At 41.3% G+C, this 16,912-nt stretch overlaps 1 protein-coding gene across 4 annotated transcripts in view; it reads right to left on the bottom strand.

Annotated features, from left to right (window-relative positions):
* The window catches only part of PARP4 (poly(ADP-ribose) polymerase family member 4), a 116,847-nt gene that overhangs the window by 53,202 nt on the left and 46,733 nt on the right, over nt 1-16,912 (bottom strand). For all 4 annotated transcript variants that reach the window (XM_053901173.1, XM_019436450.2, XM_019436448.2 and 1 more), the window contains 5 exons: nt 12,312-12,443; nt 11,453-11,539; nt 7,203-7,367; nt 6,492-6,538; nt 6,108-6,186 (listed from right to left, as the gene is read on the bottom strand). In XM_053901173.1, the coding sequence (XP_053757148.1) occupies nt 6,108-6,186; nt 6,492-6,538; nt 7,203-7,367; nt 11,453-11,539; nt 12,312-12,443 (510 nt within the window). The remainder of the gene's footprint in view (nt 1-6,107; nt 6,187-6,491; nt 6,539-7,202; nt 7,368-11,452; nt 11,540-12,311; nt 12,444-16,912) is intronic.

The raw sequence follows: 16,912 nt of genomic DNA on the forward strand, positions 1-16,912 counted from the left end.
CATTGTAGTCATAAATTCTAAAATTATGATGTTTTGAGAAGTGTGACCATTATTATATCAGTTACCCTCCTGAAATGCTAAGGTTGATGTACACAGTCAAATTTAGATACGTTTAAGACAGTCTCAAGTCCTGGATCCTAAGGTTATAGGTCTATGTATTCAGTTAGAACTATCTGGATATAGCAGAAAGTATACTAGATAATCATAACTTAGAATAGTATAAAAAGAAACTTCAATGGAAATCTTATAATTATGGCTAATTCTTTTTTTTTTTTAAAGCAAATGTATTTGTAGGTCATGTTGAATAGGGCAAAACCTATAGAGGGGACATCATGCAGGATCCAGATTAGACTGGAGTTATTTCAGGCACATGGGTGAAGAGTTTCATCCTATCCTTAGTGAGAAGGAAAAAGAGATTTGTAATTCACTGTGTGTTCAGGTTCTTATTTCAGAGTATGAGTTCAGTTATCAAGATAAAATTTTATCTTCATAAAATTTTAAATAAAAGAATCTATGTAGATATTCTTACACGGCTATCTGCTGTCAAATCATCTGGAATACAAAACACACAAGCGCAGGGAAGATGCCCCTGTTGAGAGCCTAGATGAGGTCAGCTACATTAGATGTGCACTTTGCTCATGCTCTCTATGAAAAAATGAACAAATATCAGGTGGAACTTTCAAATTTTAAAGCTGTCCATCAATAAAATGAACTCCTTAATAAAGTAGTGCATTCCCCACTGCTAGAATTGTTTAAGCAAAGACAATTAACCATGTTTCTGGGATATTATACAGGGACTTTCTGCATTAAGGCAAAAAACTTTTTTTCCATTCTAAGAATCTGGGTTTCTGTTACCTAAATTTCTTCTACATAAATCGATTGGCTTTTATGATGTTATATTGTGGGTTTTCTTTTCCTTAAAGATTTTCTTTTATTCTTTAACATGAATACATGTAGAATAAAGTGTTTGATTAACAAAAGGGGGAAAGGAGATACAATTTGCCTCCAAATGACAATCCTTATCAATGAGAAAATTAAGTCATTTGACTTCTCATATAGCACTGAGACTGTATAGAGAACTATGGGTAGATGATTCAAGATGCTATAATAAATTTGTCAAGTGGAAGATAAATTGAAAGATAAGAAGGAAGGTATGAATAGAAGAAAATTTGTCCGTAACAGAACCAAGGATGTTTTTGAAGCTTATGGAAACAGATTGATTAATTGTACCTGAAACAGAGTGACAAAATGATGACTATAATTTGTAGAGGATCAGAAATATGACATAGATTGTGATTCTGACAGATTAATTTTTTAAAATTAATGTTATCTTTTAGTATTTTGTTGGTGGATTCTATAATGTTTTGCTATGAAAAAATGTGTGTGCTACATCTCTTATTAGGAATGCCCTCTCTTACTTGCTAAATTTGGAAGATGATATGACTTGCATGAAGATTAATATTTATAATTATTTAGGTTGTCACTATGTGACTTCCATTGGTCCAATGAATGATTTTTAATCACTTTATTAAGAGATAGAAAATAGCTTTCCCATGTGTTCTGAACTCCTTAGTATGCCCTACAAACTACCTCATTTAATATGACAAGGTGTTTAGTTAAAAAAAAAAAAAATTATGTCCCATATATACAGACATCCTTTATTCTGTAGGAAAGATGAATTTCTTGATATGTACCAGGCATTGGTGAAGCAAATTAAAATTGAGTGATTCCCTGGATTTATAGTTAACTCTCATATTTTATGGCCTTTTTAAAAACTAATTTTAGTGCAAATTATCCCAGAAATACTGCAGAAAAAATGTCTAGAAGCATAACGACTACATACAGTAAAGCCCTAGTAATAAATTATTAAACTATTTAAGCATTGGCTGTAGCCCTAGGCGCAACTCTAAAATTATGGTTCCACAGAATTTTCTAACATCTTCTAAAACAAACTCCAAGTTGTAATACAGTCTTCTACTTCATATCAAAATTATATAAACATAATAAGTGATCCTGAATAATATGCGTCTAACAAAAGAAATATCCATTATTCTGGATATTTATTCTGTATTTATAATAATATTATATAGTATTTATTATACAGTATTCTGATAAATTAATGTGCCATCTTATTTCAAATTCAGACAAATGTTAAAATATTATGTAGCAAGCAACACATATGAAATACTGAATGATCAACTAAATGGAGGCTTTACTGTGTTCAACCACTCTCATCCACCAATAAAAATTTTAAAATTACATATCATATATGCAAATTACTCCATTTTTCAAGCTTATAATAATCTTTGGGTCCTCTCACATAAATAAACAAATACTTAAAATATGTTGGTTTTTTTCCCATATATCCCTGTACATTGTTTTTTTTTTTAAATTTTAACTTGTTTTATTTTTTATTTTTTTAAAATTTACAACCAAATTAGTTAGCATATACTGCAACAATGATTTCAGGAGTAGATTCCTTAGTGTCCCTTACCCATTTAGCCCATCCCCCCTCCCAAAACCCCTCCAATAACCCTCAGTTTGTTCTCCATATTTATGAGTCTCTTGTGTTTTGTCCCCCTCCCTGTTTTTATATTATTTTTGTTTCCCTTCCCTTACGTTCATCTGTTTTGTTTCTTAAAGTCCTCATATGAGTGAAGTCCTATGATTTTTGCCTTTCTCTGACTGACTAATTTCACTTAGCATAATACCCTCCAATTCCATCCATGTAGTTGCAAATGGCAAGATTTCATTCTTTTTGATTGCCGGGTAATACTCCAATGTATATATATACCACATCTTCTTTATCTATTCATCCATCGATGGACATTTGGGCTCTTTCCATACTTTGGCTACTGTTGATAGTGCTGCTATAAACATGGGGGTGCATGTGTCCCTTCGAAACAGCACACCTGTATCCTGTGGATAAATGCCTAGTAGTGCAATTGCTAGGTTGTAGGGTAGTTCTATTTTTAGTTTTTTTGAGGAACCTCCATACTGTTTTCCAGAGTGGCTGCACCAGCTTGCATCCCCAATTATGACTAATTCTTAAATTACGTTTTCATAAACATAGAATCACTTTTGGAAATGTGAATTATATGCTTTAAACAATAAAGGCAATGTGATAGACTGTGAAATGGCCTCAAGGTTTTTCCATTCCTGTGTGCTGGCCCCTTTGCAATGCAACTTTGCAGCTCTTCCTGTCAGGAAGTGGCCTTTCTCTGCCTTTGAATCCAAAGTTGGCCAGTGTGACTTGCTTTGGTCAATGGGATATTGGCAGATGTGATGCAAGAGGCTTGGAAAATGTTTGTGCAGTGAGTTTCGCCTTCCCCTGTTGCTGTTGAGAACTCTCCCACTACCATACGCATGAAGCTGAGCTAACCTGATGAAGAGAGACACGTGGTCGTCATCCCAAATGACACCAGGCCAACAGCCAGGTATTAGAATAAGACCATTCTAGAACATCTTGCCCCAGCCAAGCCAGTGCAGCCCATTAGAACTGCCCAGCCTTGGGGTGCCTGGGTGGCTCAGTCGGCTAAGCGTCCGACTTCGGCTCAGGTCACGATCTCGCAGTTCGTGGGTTCGAGCCCTGCGTCGGGCTCTGTGCTGACAGCTCAGAACCTGGAGCCTGTTTCAGGTTCTGTGTCTCCCTCTCTCTCTGACCCTCCCCTGATCATGCTCTATCTCTCTCTGTCTCAAAAATAAATAAACGTTAAAAAAAAAAAAAAAAAGAACTGCCCAGCCAATTCACAAAACTGTGAGAAATAACAAATGTTATTGTTTTAAACCATAAAGTTTTGAGATTGTTTGTTTCAGAGCAAAAGCTACCTGATGCAGAGGGCTTCTTGTTCAGGATGGACTAAATGCATGTGTTTATCTCCATTCTCTACCAAAATCCTAAAACCCCCTACCATAAGAGGGAATCAATTAGAGGGTATCAACCCTTAAAGACATGGAGAGTAGGAACGAAGACCATCGCAGATGAGAGATCTTAACAAAGCTGACAGAGGTGTGGTGGAAGGTGTACAGAGAGTGGAAGAAGCTACCAACTGGGTGGAGGACTGCAGCGACCCAGGAAGGGTCACACCGTGGAGGTACTGCAGAAAACAACAGTACTAGTGAGGAGACCATGCACTCAGTTGCCTTGGTGCAGACCTCCTCCCTGCTCTAAGTAGCCAAGCAGCTAGCACCGAAAGCTAGCGCCCTGTTCTCTCAATTAAGGAAACTGAAGATTCATTACTTACAGAAATTCAAGCAAAGAGTATCTATAGGAATCCTAGGTATACCGAAGCATAGGTGTGCAGTGACTGGGGAAGGACGTGCAAGGTGGCATCCTAAGTGTGGGCCCCTCAGTCCCTCTCCCCAGTCATACTTTATGAATACCCTAGAGGAGTTCTGAATAACTGCAGAAAGGCTAAAACGCTACCATGAGACTCACCATCAAACAGCCAGCCAGTTGCCAGGGCCTCCCGTGCAGGGCCTCCCATCCACTCGCCCTACCTCACAGCATCTAGCTAGCTTTGTGTGTGTCTCAGTTAGACACGAGCACAGAGGAGTCACCCAGGCATTTGAGGAAAAGCCTCTAACACAAAATATAGAGAACAAAAAGCAAAAGCCAGAAGGAAAAGAGAGCTCAAAGAAAAAGGACACAACACAGGGAAGAGAAGAAAAAATGTATTTTCAGAGAGACAGGAAAGAGAAGGTACTGCATTCATGAAACACACAAAGATGCTATAAAAAAGGAATATTCATTCATTCATTCATTCATTCATTCATATTTTAGAGAGAGAACACATGAGGGAGAGGCAGAGGGAGAGAGAGAATCCCAAGCAGGCTCCATGCTCAGTGCAGAGCCTGATGTGGGACTCGATCTCATGACCCTGGAATCATGACCTAAGCCAAAATCAAGAGTTGGACACTGAACCGACTGAGCCACCCAGGTGCCCCCCAAGAGTAATATTTACAGAGCAGAAAAGAGCTCTTGCAAATTAAAAATATTAGAACTAAAATAAAAATTTCAGTAGAATGGTTGGAATTTAAAATTGAAAAAATCACTCAGAAAGTAGAACAAGAAAACAATACAATGGTCAACAGGAGAAAAAAAGAAAGAAAACAAGAGGCTCCATCCAGGGGACACCTGATTGAAAGGCAATGCAAAAGGTACAGGAGAGAGGAACAACTTATTTTTAAAAATATAACAAAAATTTCCAGCACTAAAGGCTACGAGTTGCATACAATGAATGAGTATCACCTTCTTATAAAATTTCAGAATACCAGGGATAAACAGAAGATCTGAAATTCTTGTAGAAGTTAAAACAAAACAAAACAGATTACATACAAGGAATGGGGGATAAGAATAGCATTTAAGTTCTCAGAAGCAACACTAGAAGCTAGAAGATAACGTTTTCAGTATTTTCAGAGGGTGATTTTCAACCCGAGATGAAAACCTCAACAAATGATCAGCATTAACACATGGGATGAGGACAGCTTCAGGCACTGCTGCCCACACACTCCACCTACTCAGGAAGTGAACGGAGGCTGTACTCTGCCAATGGAAGGAGTAACACAAGAAAGAGGGTAAGGAACAAAAGTCCTGCAAAGGAGAATCGGAAAAGAAAGGCCCTGGGACAACCCCTGCCCTGCAGTAACCAGGCTGGGCTGCAGTGGAGACACGGAAAAGGAAGAGGGTCTCAGGGGGAAAACATTTCCGAATTACTGGGAGCATTCAGCAGTGAAAAACAGTATTCCGAAGAGTTTCAATCTGTGTGCGACTGAGGGTAGCGGAGAGGCAAGATAATCAGATTTTCATCTACCGCAGTAAGAAGCCAAAAAAATACTTTTGAAATAGATGAGTCAAGAACAAGCAGTAAAAAAATGTATCATTCACAACTTTGGAGGCCAGCAGAAAGGAGGTAAAGTATTTAAAGTGGTTCACTGTCTCTGGAGGCGGGTCTGGAAGCGGCAGGGTAGAACCGACTGCAGCTTGTTGTAGAAGCCGTTGTTAGCATTATGATTACGTAACTTTTTAAGCCATCAAGTATTGCCTTGATAAAATAAAACTATGCTAAAATAAGAGCTCTTAGAGAATAAACCAAAGATTTACTAACCTTTTGTTTCAGTTCATGTGTATCACTAGAAATGAATTCAATCACATATGGCATCTCAATGGACATACACAAAGAGAAGCTACCAAAAAAGAAGAGAAAGTTGTCTGAGTCTATAATCTTAAATATTAAACAACTACTTGTAGTCATTTTTTAAAATTATATATATATACACATATATAATATACATATAAATATGTATATATAATTTTAATATACATATTTAAATATACATATTTAAATATACATATTTATATATAATTTTTAAGTTATATATAAATAAATATATATAATACATATGTAAATATGTATATATACATAATTTTAAATGAAAATTTAAAACCAGTCCATTCAATGACTGGTGGGTTTTATATTTTTGGTACTAACCTTTGCTTTGTTCCTATTTCCTTTACATAAATCTTCTCTACTGTATCCTGTTAAAAGAAAAATATACATGTATAACTAAGTATCTACTAAGTTTCACAATGAGACCTCAAAGCTGAAAGTAGTGTTGCCAAGGCCACAACCTACAGCAGCTATGAGACAGCTGGTCTCATGTTGGAGTGGCGAGACACAGAACATTTGGTCATGGAAAAACAGTAACTTCTAAAATGCAACTGATATTGGGGATTATTTATGACCATTTTCATAGAGATTTTCAACTATACATATATCTCTATGAGTGTATATGCACACATATACCTATACACCTATATATACATATACACATACACATAGAAACACAGTTTATATAAATACAAAATAGGAACAAAGTGTTAACCAGTAGCTTTGGGCTACTATCTCTGGCAATGGAATTAAGGGTTGTTTAAATTTTCCTCTTTGGTTTCTTGGCATTCTTTATGCTTATCTAAATTATTCATAATGAACATGTAAGTAGAGACACAAAAATTTTTTAAGTGACTGAACAGAATAAAAATATGATACCCATTGAGTGTAACTGTGCCTTGTATCTAAATGCAGAAATGTCAGCAAAACGGATTTTGCACCACGAAGATTAGATTATTTTGGATACTTTTTCTTCCCTGTGAATAAATCACCAAAAAAAAGCTTCTTTAAATCTTTCTTAAGCATACGAACCTGACTGTTTTCATTCAAAGCTCTGTCCTGTTGCCAGGGTGCTACGGTGGCGGGCATGAAGAAGACGGCCCTGGTGCCTTGGATGCTGAGTTCCATGATGTAGGTAATTTTGATCAGGACCTTAGCCTTAGGGGGTAGATTTCCAACACTAACAGTAAAAACATCCTGAAATAGAAACACATTACTCAGCTTTCCACTCAAAAGCATATGCATTCTATGCTAGTTAATCCCCCCTATTACATGAGCCACTTAAATTACAATCTGCCAGAGTCTTCCTCAGAAAATGAGCATATACCATTTTGTAGTGCTAAAGGAGAATCCTGGAGCGGGTCCCCAGGGGTGGGAACGGTGTGACATCTACAAAGGGCAGAGGGAGGGGAGGCCCCCTGGAAGCAGGACCCCACCCTGACTGGGGAGCCTCACCGTCCTCGTCCTCGCACAGAGGCCCTGGGCACGGGGCTCTGCACAGCCAGCCTCCAGACAGCCCCTTCTGGAAGGGCCTGTAGCCTCTCCGACCTCCACAGCATCTGGCGGTAATTCTGTCAGGAGCCAGAGAGCTTCAGCAGTTCTCGCTAGCTTGCTCCTCACTTAATTCTTTCACCCTACAGTTTACTCATCATTTTATTTAGAAAAGGCATTTCATTTTCTTTTAAAGGGGCATTATAATCACTGCATAAGGAGACAGACTCATGAATGACTAGGGCAGAAAAAAGAACAGATCTATTTTTTCTGATCCTACACAGAGAAGCTCTTAATACCCCAAGCATATCTTCCGTTCTGCTTGACTGTACTGCCATAAAATTCAGTATGTTTAGGAGCATATAATACTAATGATAATATCCATTTGCAAGAACACCCAATGAAGAAATGGATTCCAACGAAGGGATAAACAATGGAGAGATGATTCGTAAACAGTGTTTGTCCTTGAAAGAAGTGCATAAAAACCTGGGGCTCATTTGAGGGACTGCCACGGGAATAGAGTGGGGCTGCACTTCCGTTTCTATGTAGGCTACAGATGCAAGATGTCACTTCTGTTGCAACAAGCCGGATAATCTACAAAACTGTAACTTGTCTTGAACTGCCAGAACACTGAGTTGCAAGGCAGCCAAGTGAACTGAATTCCAAAGAGTGATGAGCCCCTCAAGGCACAGATGGGGCACGGGAACTGTGGATTCCCCTACGGGCTCCGAGGGGGCTAGCATCTTGGTCTAGAGTAACAGGGAAGCTAGCCCTCACTCGGCAGCTTCCGTCCACGGAGGCTGGGTCCTTGATTCAGCTTCTCCCAGCTTCCGACTTGGCCTCGAAATTTCCTCTGCATTTCCTCATTAACTCTTTATTTACCCTTTCCTGTTACTTCCCTGCTTAAATATTTGGGACGACAAACTAGACCTCTATCTTTGTAAATGGTGTATGAAGAGTAGTGAGGCAGATATGCACTGTTGCCAGAGGAGCAGAAAGCAGTGGTACCTGTCCTGGGTGAAGGCAAGGACAACTGTAGTTTTCCCTTACGTGGAGAGACGCTGAAGCCAAGGCTTTTTAAACATACGTGTCTTTTAAGTTAAGCAAACACGGGCACCTGGCTGACTCAGTCAGTAGAGCATGCTACTCTTGACCTCAGGGTCATGAGTTCAAGTCCCATGCTGGGCATAAAGCTTACTTAAAAAAGAAATTAAGCGAGCAGATGGAGTCTGTACATTCCAAGCAGAAGAATGAGGGCCTCTGCAAATGGCATTATGTTTTCAAGATGACGAATAATAGCTCAGGCTCACTGGGGTTTGAAGTGGGAGGAAGGACGTAGTGCAATGAGGCTGAGGCAGGTGAGGCCAGGCTTGGGAGGGTCTTGGGCACCGTACTGATGGGCTGAGGGGATGACGGTGGGCCCCACAGTAGTGGCCATAGGAGAGGTGATGAGATGGGCAGGCCTCCTAAGCTGGTAAGAAACCTGAACAGATGATTACTTGGAGATGGATGATGGACAACAGGGAAGGGAGGACCGAAGGGTGATGCCCTGGGTTCCCACCTGGCCGACTGCGTAAGTGGTGACGCCATTATTACCACCAGAAAAACAGGAGGAGGAAACAGTTTGGAGGGGAAGGGAGAGGAACGAAATCAGCTTTAGACCTATCGCCTAATAAGTACGTGTGGTTTTTAAAAATATTTTCAATTACGGACTTCATGACCACTCCACCTCGTTCTTTTTAACCTTACTTCAAAATGCACTAAATATAAGATTAATTTAGGTAGATATATCCTAAAGGTGGGCCAAGGCAAAATTGAGTCTAGTAATTTTGACAGACTCTTTATTGTGCCTTAATCCAAAGAATCTTAGGAAGAGAAAAAACTGTATACTTTAAAGCTGAATTAGACTTAAGCTTCCTCAAGCCAGAAAGCTAGGGAATCTGGGCATGGCAGCTCAGGTCTTTTTCTGCTTTCCCTTTGCCAACCAACACTTAAAGGCAGGGTCCCAGGGCTGCATCCTTGCATGATGCCCAATGTGTCACCATGTCAATTTAGGGCCTCCCACGATGACTCCCAGATCCCCACGCCCAGTGCAGACCTTTCTCCTGATGCCTGACCAGCTGTCTCAGGGACCTGTCCCCACAAAGTCCCATCAGTCTCTTAGACTCATCATCTCCTCCTGCACTTGTCACTTCCACACCCACGAAGCATCTGCTTCTCTCAAATCCCTGCCTTGATGAACAGCCACACTGATCCCAGTGTTACTCTTGACTCGTTTCTCCCTGCCACACCCTCCAATCTGGCTTCAGTCTGTGCCCTCCACCGCCCTGGCATCTTTCGGATGTGCTGCATCCTCTCCGTTTCCACTGTCACTACCTCAGCAGTTTAGTTTGGGCCCTCATCCCACCTCTTGCCTAGATTACCACAAGGGCCACCAAACTCCTCTCCGTGACAGTCTGCATGTTTGTGTTCCCCCCCAAACCCATAGGTTGAAACCCTGACACCCACTGGGATGGTATTAGGAGGTGCGGCCTTTGGGAAGTAATCAGGTTTCAATGAGGCCTCATGATGGAATTAGTGTCCCCATAAGAAGAGGAAGAGACTAGCACCTACTCTCTGCTATATGAGGAAACCAGGAAGAAATCCACCATCATCATTTTGGACCTCCCTCCCTTCAGAACTGTAAGAAATAAGTGTTTGTTGGTAAAGCCAACTTAGCAAACTAGACAATCTCCCCTGCCCCGAGGTGTCCCTCAGGCCACTCCAACCTTCTCATCACCACTTGAGTGTTCTTTCTCAAAGGCAATTCTTATCAGTGTCACTCCAGCCAAGTTGAAATATTTCTATTTTCCCAAGGAACCATGCTTTTTCATGTCTGTTACAGCCTGTGTATGTGTCTCCCCTCTATCTGCAGGCCCTTACCTCTTAGGTTACCTGGAGAATTCCTGCTTATCTTTCAAAAGAAGAAATCTAGTAGGCATCGTAACTGTACCTGCTTCCAGATTCTCCACAATTTTCAGAATGCAAAGAATCTGGACCTGTCTCCGGACTCTGCAGAAATGCCTCCCTGGGATATGATTTGGTGGAAACTGGATAAATTGCTACGTAGGCTTAGTTCTAAGAAAAATGTATATACAGTGGACCCTTGAACAACATGGGGGTTAAGGGCACTGATCCCCATACAGCCAAAAATCTGCTTATAACTTTTGGCTCCCTAAAGATTTAACTACTAATAGCCTATTGCTGATTGGAAGCCTTACTGATAACATAAACAGTCAATTACCACATGTTTTGCATGCTATATGTTATATACTATAATCTTACAATGAAGTAAGTTGAGAAAAGAAACTGTTCCTAAGAAAATCATAAGGAAGACAAATTTACAAGGCTGTACTGTATTTATCCAAAAAAATCTGCCTAAAAGTGCATCTATGCAGTTCAAACCTGTGTTGTTCAATGGTCAACCGTATATTACACTCTTTTACCAGAAGATGAAGATTACGTACCCCAAATGTATTTTCATTGTCACTTCTGGGAAACTCTGTTCCCAAGGACAGAAGTAGCTGTTCTTATTTGTTTGGCAATTCTGACACCGTTTCCTCCCACATTCAGGTAAGCCAAATGGTTCTGACCAGCTTGACCTCCCCTCACTAATGGCAAGTTAAACTCTAGGCCTAAAACAGCATAAATTATCCCAGTTTCTACTATGAATTCCATGTTTCAAGTCCTATTCCAACTCTTTCTCCCTTCTGGGAAGTATGTTAGAGGAATGCATGAATATCAAGCCCTACGGGTGCATCCTGGTCCATCAAGTAAGCGCCATGGCCTTGACTGATGGCTTCTCGGTATTCACGGCGGGCTGCTTCCTTCTCTTTAACCTGGAAAAGATTATTTTCAAGCCAGTCATAACATGAATAGTGATTTCAGACTTTAACAAGAAAAACTTCATCAATATTTATTAAAACCTATGCAAAACCAGAAAACTAAGCGTCTAAGGTGAAATGAAACCTATATAAAGTGGCCGTTAAAATGTAATTACCTAATAAGAATTTGAATATTAAAAGGCCAAAATGATGATGTTGGGACCAAAATATTTCAGTCAATAGTGAAAAAAATATTTGATTGGGATTTTATGTTGAACAAAAATAATAAGTTAAATCTTAAATTTAATAAAATAGCAGTTATTGCAATTGTGGGCTAATCCTTAGAATAAACAAAGAATGTATCACTTGTTATTTCTTTTGGTACACCCTTTCTTACAACAATAGCCATCACCTCAGTCCGTCTGTTACAGCAGGGCGCAGAGGGTCATTGTTTGCAAAACTGTATAAGGGCTTCACCAATTTTCCAATGTGCCTCTCTTAAACTTTTGATACTGAAATTGATCTTTTCTGAAGTGCTAGGCAAAGAATTTGCAAGGCACTGACTGATGAACACTGGACGGACAGGAACAGAAACCAGTTAATCAGGGAGGGATGCGTCCCAGGAAGCCAACTGTCCAAGTGCTTGGTTCTTCAAAGATTATTTCTGTCTTATGACAAGGTTGCTACTCAACCTTATAGCTATGGGGACTCAGATGAGAAACATTTGAGTAAATGGGAAACTTACTTTGAAACCAAAGAGCGATCGCAGTGCATTTTCTCCCCTTACCTCTCCTACTATGTGTTTCCCATTGATGAATGCTTCAAAACCACAGACAGCTGCCTTATCATCCAAGGGAAAAATATATTTTGCCTCAATGGGCACAGAACTTTGATTTGTATATGTCTGAAAAACAATGACCTGAAGAAGAACAAAAAATCCATGTACTTGATGAAACCATATGGAACAACATTTGCAGGAACAACTATTAACGGAAACTACAATGTATATTTTCTTTCAATTGCTTGAATTTGCATCATGTCCCTCAAACTCCCAATCCTGGCTTCAGGGGCTAGAGCATTCTACAGTTACTGTGTAGAGTCCATGTTACATTATAAAACATAGTAGCTACATCTTTAGGAAATTCATACACACATGGCTAGAATAAAAGTCACTAGTATTACAATATTGCAAACAATGGCTTAACAGAAGCAATGCAACTTCTGTTAAGGCGGCAACAGAATGGTCCCTTCATGTGTGGATCTTGATCTCTCCTTGGTGTCACATGGGCCCAGACACTATTCCAGAAGGGTTCTTATATCTGGCCTGTTTTCAGGTCTTGGCACTTCTTCCTTTACCTCTCTGTGCACAGCCCTCCATGGGTTTTCTCATCCATGCTCATTTCTTCCTGTCTAGACGACTCCTGAGTTAATCTTTTCCACTCCTACATGCTGTCTCTATTCCTATCAGATTAATTTTACTAAATGGACTGTGTTCATCACATCACTCCCTTGCTTAAGAAAAGGCCAGTCTTTAAACATTTGAAAATTTAAAAAAAACCAAAAACACCTAGACATATAATAAACAGTAACATTTAAACATGTGGCAATAATGAGGAAAAAATATTTAACCATTTGTCATTAATAACCTCTGGGAAGAGAGTGAAATGAAAAATTAAAAAGAATAGGGGCGCCTGGGTGGCTCAGTCGGTTAAGCGTCCGACTTCAGCTCAGGTCACGATCTCACGGTCCGTGAGTTCGAGCCCCGCGTCAGGCTCTGGGCTGATGGGCCAGAGCCTGGAGCCTGCTTCCGATTCTGTGTCTCCCTCTCTCTCTGTCTCTCTCTGTCTCAAAAATAAATAAACGTTAAAAAAAAAAAATTAAAAAGAATAAAGGTGGGATGGCTGGGTGGCTCAGTCTGTTAATGTCTGAGTCTTGATCTATGCTCCGGTCATGATCTCATGGTTCATGAGATCGAACCCTTCTTCAGGCTCTGAGCTGACAGCACGGAGCCTGCTTGGGATTCTGTCTCCCTCTCTCTCTGCCCCTCCCCTACTTGCTCTCTTTCTCTCTCAAAATAAATAAATAAAACAAAACAAAAAAGAATAAAGGTTAAGAACTTATACAAAAAAGCTGTCCACAACTAGATTCACAGTAAACTGTGCTGCTCCCAGAGAAAAAATGTGCCGCACCAGAGAAAAAATTCAAGGCACATCCATTTAAAAAAGAATTTGATTTTCTCCAAATCAGCAGGTCAGCACCCTCCAGGAGACCCAGTTCTTCAAACAAAGGCCTCACCAGCTGGTGGCAGCCATCTGCTCACCAGGCAGCTCCCTGGAACTGGGGACTGGCCATGGTCCAAGATAACCCCAAAGGATTGAATCCCAGAGTTTCTTGGGTGTCTGGTGACTCCAAGGCATTGTAGAAGGTCAGAGAGCACCCGGCAGAGAAGGCACGCAGATCGCTGACCAGGAGGCTATCCGTGCTCCCGTGCACGGAACTCTCTTCATCTGTCTCTAGGATATCCAGTTTTACCAAACCCCGCAGGGCACCTACGCTCCGCCTGTGATTGATGGATAGGATCACTGTCTAACTGTCTTTTGGTTTAGGTTAATGTTTTCATCCTACTCTGTGCATGTCCTGCCTGGATCTAGTCAGCAGGTCTGTCTTCGCATGGGAGCTCCCAGGGGTCAGGCCTATGGCAGCTTCACTCTCTCTGTAATTGTATGACTGAGCACTCAGAAAGCAAGGAATATTTGATAATGATGATAAAAGTATTTTTACTAGGTCTTAGAAGAGAAATAAATACAGTGGTACTAATTTTTGACATCTTAATTTTCCTCCTTCAGATGAAACTACTATTTTAGTTTTATTACTAAACTAAAAACATTAAACTCATTCTAAGAGTCAAGTAAGAGAGCCATGAATATACAAGTCCCTGCTGCTGGGCCTCTGTTTGGATATTCAAAGTCAACCTACAGGCCGGCTGTCTAATCACAAATTAGTGGAAAATTCACTGCTAAATCAGGAGTTATTTTTTGGGCAAACTTCCCCATGGAAAAAATCTTCATCAGGTTTAAAATATCAAATGGCACAAGTTTTCTAATCCACAGTAATGTATACATGACTCTCCTTTTAACATAATCACCATTTGTTTTGTATCTACTGCTTATGAAAAAATGCCCTACTTTACATTCATTATATTTAATCCTCACAATTTTACATATGAGGAAACTGAGGCACAACGAAGTTAAATAATTTCCTCAAGGTCGTAGAGCTAGAATAGAATGAGCGAGGATATGAAGCTAAGTCTTTCGAACTCCGGATTCTCTGCGCTAGACCGCCGGTTGAGGAGGCTGGCCTCGCGAGTCACAATGATCTGCGTTGAAATCTGCGCTTTATCATACCGTTAACATCTCCGCACATCAGATCCCTCATCTAAACAATGGGCATAATCACAGCAGCCACCTCACAGAGTTTTGGGGAGAATTAAATACAGCCTGTGAAAAACTCAATCCAGGGCCTGACTCATAGGAAGTGGTAACCATGGGGTCACAGCTCCTACGTGGCTCCAAAGAGATTAATATATAGTAGAACATTTACGAGGAGTCCACACCGGGACAGAGACAAAGTCTATGACATTTCCCTGAACCACCTCTGGGATGAGGGTTTGGATCAGAGCGGCCGGAAGGCAATGATAGGATGTATGCAAACTAGTACGAATATCACACACAGCACACCCGCTCCACTCGCCACACCAATTTCCCCAGTTTAAGGCGACCGTGACAGGTAATCTGATTTCCCTCTGCAGAGAGAGGAATATCCCAATACCGGACTCAGATGTTTTTATCTTCCTAAGAGGGCTTGATAGCCGTTCAGTGCAGTCTTCAGTGTTAGGAGCCCACAATGAGGTCAAATCTTAGAAAACAACCTTCACGGCACACTGGCAGTCAACCTGCATGTGTGCCCATGAGCTTGACTTTCTGTCCCATGACCTTGGGGGCACTAGCTGTGAGCTTCTGGCTGCGGCCCAGCACTGCACTTGAGCATTACCTCTCCCCCTCGCCCCTGCTACAGAAGGGGTATCACTCCCCGCTGTGCCATTGTGATTTAGAACAAGAAATATGTATTCGGTCTTCGTGCCTGTTTCTTGCACAGAGCTCCCACAGCTCTCAGCATCTCCCAAGTGAGAAGAACAATGTGGGCATCTCCATATTCATAACAAACCCCTTTCAACCACATCCGAGTTTATGTTAGAGAGGTGACTTCTGGAGGGGCGCCTGGGTGGCTCAGTCAGTTAAGTGGCTGACTTCGGCTCAGGTCATGATCTCGCAGTTCCTGAGTTAGAGCCCCGCATCAGGCTCTGTGGGACCCGGGACCAGCCTCTGAAGTGACAGCAGGGGAGGAAGGCAGTCCTGCAGGACTAACCTGTGGGACTGGACACTATTTCCAGGCAGACAGTGTCAGAACTGAGTTACTGCTTGGGGGTGTGAACACACATCTCACACTCCCTCTACTGGATCATCAGTGTTTTTCTCGTGCACTGGCTCACACACGTGTCATGATTTCTCTCATCTTCAAAGAAAAAGGAAACCAATCTGATTCCATTTCTCTTCAGCCACGGTCTCATTTTCTCTCCTCTTTCCCCCCATTTTCTTTTGCACTCACTCTAATTAGGCTTTCACCCCCACTGCTCCATCAAAGAAGCAATTGTCAAGATTGTCGATGATCTCCTTATTGCTGAATCCAAAGGTCAAGTCTCGGCCTTGACTCTACCTGATCCGTCAGCAGCCTTTGATAGAATTATCATTCTTTCCGGAGACCCAGGCCCCCCCGGTGTCTCACTGGCCATTCCCTCTCTGTCTCCTTTGCTGACCAGCCTCCTCTCCCAACCCACGGCATGTTGGTCTTCCCTCCCTACCTATTCTCTCGGTGATCTAAAGGGGTCACAGGACTTTAAACAGAACCTAAGTGCTGGCAACTTCCCCCAGTTATGACTCCGCTGGGAATTAACTTTTCCCTGCACTCTAGACTCAAATGCCTAACTTCCTGCTCAGCTTTTCCATCTGGACATCAGCGTCTCGTGTGATACGGCCGAGGATGGCTTCCTGATAGTCCTCCCAAGTTGCCCTCCTACCACCTTCCCCATTTCAGTACGTGCAAACGTGATCAGTCCTTCTAGTTGCTCAGGACAAGAACCTTGGCTTTGTTCTTGACACTCGACTTTCTCTAGTGTTCACGTCCATCAGCAAATCTTACTGGTTCTACCTTCAATCCTTTGCCAGACCAAATCATTTCTTACCCACCGCCATTGTTAACCGTCATCCTTGAACGAACTGCTTGAATGGTCACCTACGTTTGGTGCTATGACATGCTCCCAGATGTTCTTTT

This window comes from Panthera pardus, unplaced genomic scaffold (assembly GCF_024362965.1).
Source record: "Panthera pardus isolate Hobbes unplaced genomic scaffold, ASM2436296v1 HiC_scaffold_1, whole genome shotgun sequence".
Taxonomy (NCBI): domain Eukaryota; kingdom Metazoa; phylum Chordata; class Mammalia; order Carnivora; family Felidae; genus Panthera; species Panthera pardus.